The sequence below is a fragment of the Mugil cephalus genome, chromosome 13 (genome assembly GCF_022458985.1).
Source record: "Mugil cephalus isolate CIBA_MC_2020 chromosome 13, CIBA_Mcephalus_1.1, whole genome shotgun sequence".
Lineage (NCBI taxonomy): Eukaryota > Metazoa > Chordata > Actinopteri > Mugiliformes > Mugilidae > Mugil > Mugil cephalus.
This window is the reverse complement of record NC_061782.1, coordinates 14,482,672-14,488,671: the sequence shown is the minus strand read 5'-3', so window position 1 is coordinate 14,488,671 and position 6,000 is coordinate 14,482,672. Positions and strand designations below refer to the sequence as shown.

Sequence of the window (6,000 nt, the reverse complement as noted above, 5' to 3'; positions counted from 1 at the left end):
TCTTGGGAGGCGCTGCTTCAGACCGTCCACTTTTTTTTAAAAACCTGCCTTATTTGGCTCCGTATATTGTCACTGTCAGACATGACTGGTGCCAGAGAGGCCAAGCTGTAGGGCATCACCAAGCCACGTTGACAATGAGGGTGAAGTGTCTGAGTAAATCTTGCGCGAGGCCCGCTGGCCCCCGCGACAGGGCCTCTCTGCGCGGGTTTGAGAAGCCCAGAGGATGACAGGTGCTTTTCGTAATGCCTAACTGATGAGAGCCAATCAGTGGGCCCCGTTCTGCTGGTGTGTGTGTGTGCGTCTCCTCTCCTGTTGTTGTCATCTGGCCCACTAAAGTAAAGATGAGCTTGACTGACAGATGCATCCGGGTTCACAGTTTATTGGTTTCTACGAGAGAGGCAGATATGCCAATTTAGACAGGGTAGTGACAAAAAGTTCCCATCTAAATGGAATAATTTTACCACTGGGAATTCTCAGCTGGGAGAAGAGGGAGTGTTAGAGTTTATGTGTGTGTGCGCGCGTGTTTTTTTTTTTTTTTTTTTTTTATCCTTAACAAGGCCTGAATGACAAACACATAGGACAGTTAGGGGCTGACAGAAACAGCAGCTTTTGATGCTTCACAGGGGATTCATGAAATAAACAATAGGCAGAGGAAGCAGAGAAATTGAATTACAACTGGCTGAGTTTGTGCGTTTCCGAGTAGAGAGCGCAGAGTGGAAGTGAGGCGGCAGCAGTGTGGTATAGCAGGATGAAACCAATGCATCATTAAATATACTGGACTCAGAAGCGGGAGGAAATGCTCTCCTGCTTCCCCAACTGTCTTGCTTCTTTGTTTAACCCACTCCTCTTCCACACACACGTGCATTTAAATGCATTTTTCTCGTTTTACTACACACTAATATAAACAGTAACCGTAATTTATATGATCTCCTCAAATTTCCCCCGAGTGGTGCACACAAACAGTTTGCTGTGCAGCCTTCATGTATTTCATATCTGAGAGCTGTGCTTTTATGAACTGTTCATAAAATAAAACAGCAGCATTGCTACACCGGGAACCTTGAACTCTGAATCATTTTCTTATGAGGTTAATAATGAGGGGACGCCGAGTCAACGACGGACATATAAAAGAATTTATTTCTCATGTGCACAAAAAAGAATTGGAACAGAACTGAAACAGAACAATGATTGAGGCCACAAGGCTTTCCATATAGATTTTCGTCAGAAATCCTTTTTTTATGTCCACGACACATCTCCTGTATCATCTTTACAACAGCAGAAGACCCATTCCTGCAGAGGTGCTCCACTTCCTAAAGCAAAGACTTTGCCTGAATGACGGTGGCTTGCACTCTGCGCCAGTGTTTCGTTTTCAGATATGTCGAGCTGCAAGTAGACAGAAATAGGCAAATCCCAAGTGCAATTTGTAGAGGATAGCTTCTCCTGAAGAGCAGGGCCACGGTCCGTCTCTCTGTTATCTGGTGCCCTCAGCAATGACAGGTAACCCTGGTTCCAGCTGATGCATTAGCTTGTGTGCATTTAAAGAAAACTTCATCTTGGATATGTTAAGCTGTAAGTTCTGGTGGCGAGTGGAGGGAGGGAGCGGAGATGAGCGGCAGGGAATAAGTGTGGATGCGTTGCTACACGTGGAAATCACTGTATTTGGATTAACATAATGATCACAACATCTACAGACAGCGAACAGGACAATATCTTTGATTGTTGCCAAGGACTTCAGTTTGATCTTCATTTCGAGGGATTTCGTGGAGCAAGAGTGAAACCAGAGAGTATCCATTTCACACTGGAGGTCTTATTTTTTTTTCTTTACTTTTATGCTGTTCTCCATGGGGATTACTTATTCTGAGCCCAACAACAGAAGATGATACAGAAAGCCATTAAACTCATTGCATAGTGACATAAAACATCATCATGACAATATCATGAAAGTAAAACAAAATGACAAAGACAACCTATGTGAAGTTAGCAAACCTGCCATAGACGTAGCCATAGGTTATAGAGGAGTTGTGCCTTTCCTCGGAGCACAACATTACATTAAGACACAAATGTAATGCATGTTTTTTTTTTTTCAGTCTGTATATCTACAAAGGGAGCTAGTATGATACTGCAATGGTGTGTGTGAGACATTATATTTACAGAGAAGAATTGTCTTCACATTATTCACAAATCATTCTATAAAGCAGCGTTTTGTTGGAATATTGAGTCACTGAATTTCACCTTTTTTTTTTCTTGTTACAGTCATACGCATCATGTCCGCTGAAAGTCATGACATACGTGTTTAAAAGATAATACTGCTTTAAGTATGCATACATATACTGTAAATAAAATATTAAATATCAAACTAAGTCTTTGGCAAATGTAGTTAAGAGTACATTCACAAAATAGTTTCCGAACGCAAAATGAATCGGTACTTCCTTTCAGCCCATGTGGAGGATGACGCATATGTGTTTTTAAAGGCAATTAACTTTGTCAAACAGAACGTGAATTTAGGTTGAATGAAACTGGTTTGTAAGGCAATTGTTGAAGCTGATCTGCAGTCGATTTGCACAACTGCATACAGCTTTCTAAACTGCGTAGGCATCTAGTGGTAGGACTAAGAAGCTGAATGAAGTATATTTGAACTGAAAGGATTCGTTCGCGGGTCACGATGTTATCCCTTTTATTTGAAAAACAGAAACTCATCTGGTAAGTTTTTAACTTGTTAAATAAACTTCAATTTAAGTGAATGCACCAAATCAAATAAAATAAACATCCAAAAAAGGCTGAGGTTATATGACCGGAGGGGAAATGTGACCACTATCTTTGATAATTCGTTTACATAAAAGAACAAAAAAAAAATGTGACAGAAAAGGAATAAATAAGTATTTAAAATTGTGGCAAGACCCTTTTGAGTTGGACGGTCGCCATATTTTTGATATTTTGCAAAATGATTTACATTTTTTTTACATAGTTTTGATTGTTTGCCACCGGGAAGGTGATGCTGCCATTGGTTTATAGGGTCATCGGAGGGCATGCTGCGTTTGTCTAATAATTTAGGAGGGACTGAGAAAGATGGGAGCAGAAGACGTAGTCAAAGCACCAGAGTAAAGCCCGTTCTACAGTGTGGAGCCAGGATCTCATTAAGTGTCGGAGGCGCCCTGCAACGCTGGTTCGAGTCGCTACATTATCAAGCTATGGGACCATTGTCGTCTACCCTGGACTTCTCTCTTCAGAGCAGAAAAATACTGCAGTTCATTACATAAAGGAATGTGAGGATCCATGAATAAAATAACAACAACAACAACAGCAACAAAGAAAATTAAAAACCCACAACATTTTTCCACATGTTATTCTTCACACAGTTTTTCTTCAATTTATATTTTATAATATATATATTTATATAATCTCTTAAAGTCATTCTGGAAATGTTCAGGCCAGTGAGCGAGTGAGGGCATGACAGGTGAGTTCCAAACGCCCATGTGGGGGCCCTTTTTCACCCAAAGTGTGTTACGCTCAGGCTGGGTGCAACAGTGTGGACCTCATCCTTCTTTCCTTCCTTCCTTCCTTCCTTCCTTCCCTCCTTCCTTCCATCCTTCCTTCCTCCACAACACGTACGTCGACGGGGTTTCATTTAGGATGCCACCTCGCTTCCCTTTGACCTCAGTGTTTCTCAGACAGGGACAATATGGAGGCCGAAGCTCTGGCCCTGCAGTTTGAGCTGGTCTCCGGGGTAACTAGTGGCGGTCGTAGGCAGTGGCAGCAGTGGGAGGTGCGGAGCCACGGGATGCGGCACTATAATAATAAGGGGAACCTGAAAGTTAACAGAAGAACGAGCCGTTGGAAACCAAAGGTCAACCATCAAATGAGACACATACTACATATGTGCATAGCTCCACGGAGTTTTAATTTTCATTCAATGTACAGAGCGTGTGTACAGTTTGACACACTACTACTACTATATAAGGCAAACCCACTTACTTAGTAACGCTGGATTGCTGAACCGCCATGCTTCGTTGTAAGTCGTGTACTGTGGATGAGAGTAAGGGTTTCCAGAAAAGTCCCCTCCTAGAAAAGAAATAGGTAATCATTAGTGGAGTGCTAATAAAGAGAAATTACTGATATTTTGCAAAACATTAACCTGCAATAAACGCCTTTTCAACACATTTCATTGGAGTCTTGTCACAACAAGGCTTGTTCTCCACATTTCCCTCCGCAGTCCCTTCATTTGACTGTTATTAATCCCTCGTAGGTTTTATGGATTTCCTCCCTGCTTTTCTAAACTTGGGACTCTTTGTCCCGCTTCTGAGCAGCAAGGCGGCGCTCCAAAACTCCTTCATAGATTCAATTTCTTTCTTCCCGTGTGCAGGTTGTGGCGGAGAGGACGGCAGGGTGATATCAGGAGAGCGGGTCTGTGGGTCCGCAGGTTTCTTTCTTTTATGAGACTATAAAGGCTGGGGTTTTATATGAAGCTGCTGAAGAATGGCCTTTGCTTTAACAGTGTTTGGGGACAGTCACTAAATCTTAGGCCTTCGCCACCAGATTAAAAAAAAAAGAAAAAAAAAAAGCCTACAATACCCAGAGAGAAGAACACACTTGTGCTTATAAGTGTTGTTTTTTTTTGGCTTAGTATATCCACAGGAAAGTGGCATTTAGTTTAATAATGAATAGTACATTTTCTTAATTTTACTTGAGATTAGCTTTTACATCACATCCTAAAATGCGACCCTCGTGACCACTGAGCGCTGCTGTAAATGTCGGATGCCTGCTTTGATTATGGGTCAGCGTGAAAGGTACACGTCTCCAAGCAATAAAGAGAATTGTGTTTTCAGTTGTTTGGAGGACAGATCTACACACGCTGGCAGCTATAGCATCCTCACCGGTGGTTGTGTAACTTGAACTCATCCCTGAGAGAGATAGTGATTTAAATATTTACAGGCCCTCCACGCCTCTGTGTTTTGACCCTTAACTGTTTGCTGTGAACCTGAACTGCAGGTTAAGTAGAGGGGAAAGAGATACGCTCTGCAGCCCAGGGTGTCCGGGGAGGCGAGGAGAGGAGCAAAAGCAGTGTTTATCGACGGGGCTGGTGAGAGTGCGCTGTGTGGACACGGCGAGGGTAATGAGCGCTGGGAGCTGGAGTGTAACTGAGAGGAACTGTCCTATCTCACGGCCACTGATTGTGGTGATCGCCTATCGAGTTCATCTAATGTCCTCATCCACAGACGCTAACCACATGCTAACCGCAGTCTAACAAAGCTATAACAAGCTTGCTTCAATCCGTTTGAGCCAAGAGCCAACGCTTTAAGCGCTCTTCACTGTCTCAGCGGCGTATCTTTTGCTAGTGTAAGTGTTTTTACGTGAGCTCAACTTCATATAACCTCTGACAATGAAATGAATGGAAGCAGCATCACCTACCAGGAACCATTCCAGCGAGTGTGGAAGTGGGGTAGCTGCCTTGTCCTGTGGGAGGGACATGAGGCGGGTAGCCAGGTAGGGTGGTACTGGCCATGTCTCGACCTGCAGGGACACAAAAGGATGCTCTGTATCACATGGGTGCTCAAATACGGAATTAAAATCTTTTTTTTTTTTCTTCTGCTGACACCAGTTCAGGTTTGCATCCTGAGCCCCATGTGTGGTTAGGATTAGTCAACAGAAGCTCTTTGTTTAAGGCTGGAGATAGACGCTGGTTTCAAATCAGTGCACTTAACATAGAGACCAGGGCTGGGAGTTTGTGCCTATGTCATGCTTAGTCAGCTACAACTGTCCTGCAATAACACATAAATCTGTTTTTTGACATGGCAGCTACGTTAATGTTGCAATTAGAAGTTTTGTGAAAATGTTGCAGGCTATGAACAAGTGAAAGTGAAGAGACGTGATGCATATATCGTATAATGCATCTATTTCTTAGGAAAGATTATTTGAATTTGGTCTAAAAGTAACTGAAAATGTTAAAAATAACTGCAGAGATGTAAAATGCTGCACCATGGTTTATGTGGTCCATCTACTTCCCAG

General features: G+C 42.7%; 1 protein-coding gene across 19 annotated transcripts in view; it reads right to left on the bottom strand.

Annotated features, from left to right (window-relative positions):
* Positions 1-1,116: 1,116 nt before the first annotated feature.
* pax2a (paired box 2a) overlaps positions 1,117-6,000 on the bottom strand; it is a 28,692-nt gene continuing 23,808 nt past the window's right edge. For 13 of the 19 annotated variants that reach the window (XM_047603800.1, XM_047603795.1, XM_047603794.1 and 10 more), the window contains 3 exons: positions 5,404-5,505; positions 3,970-4,056; positions 1,117-3,783 (listed from right to left, as the gene is read on the bottom strand). In XM_047603800.1, the coding sequence (XP_047459756.1) occupies positions 3,662-3,783; positions 3,970-4,056; positions 5,404-5,505 (311 nt within the window). In that variant the 3' untranslated portion in view covers positions 1,117-3,661. Of the gene's footprint in view, positions 3,803-3,969; positions 4,057-5,403; positions 5,506-6,000 lie in introns of all 19 variants that reach the window. The other 6 variants (XM_047603798.1, XM_047603803.1, XM_047603813.1 and 3 more) reach the window with 1 other exon arrangement.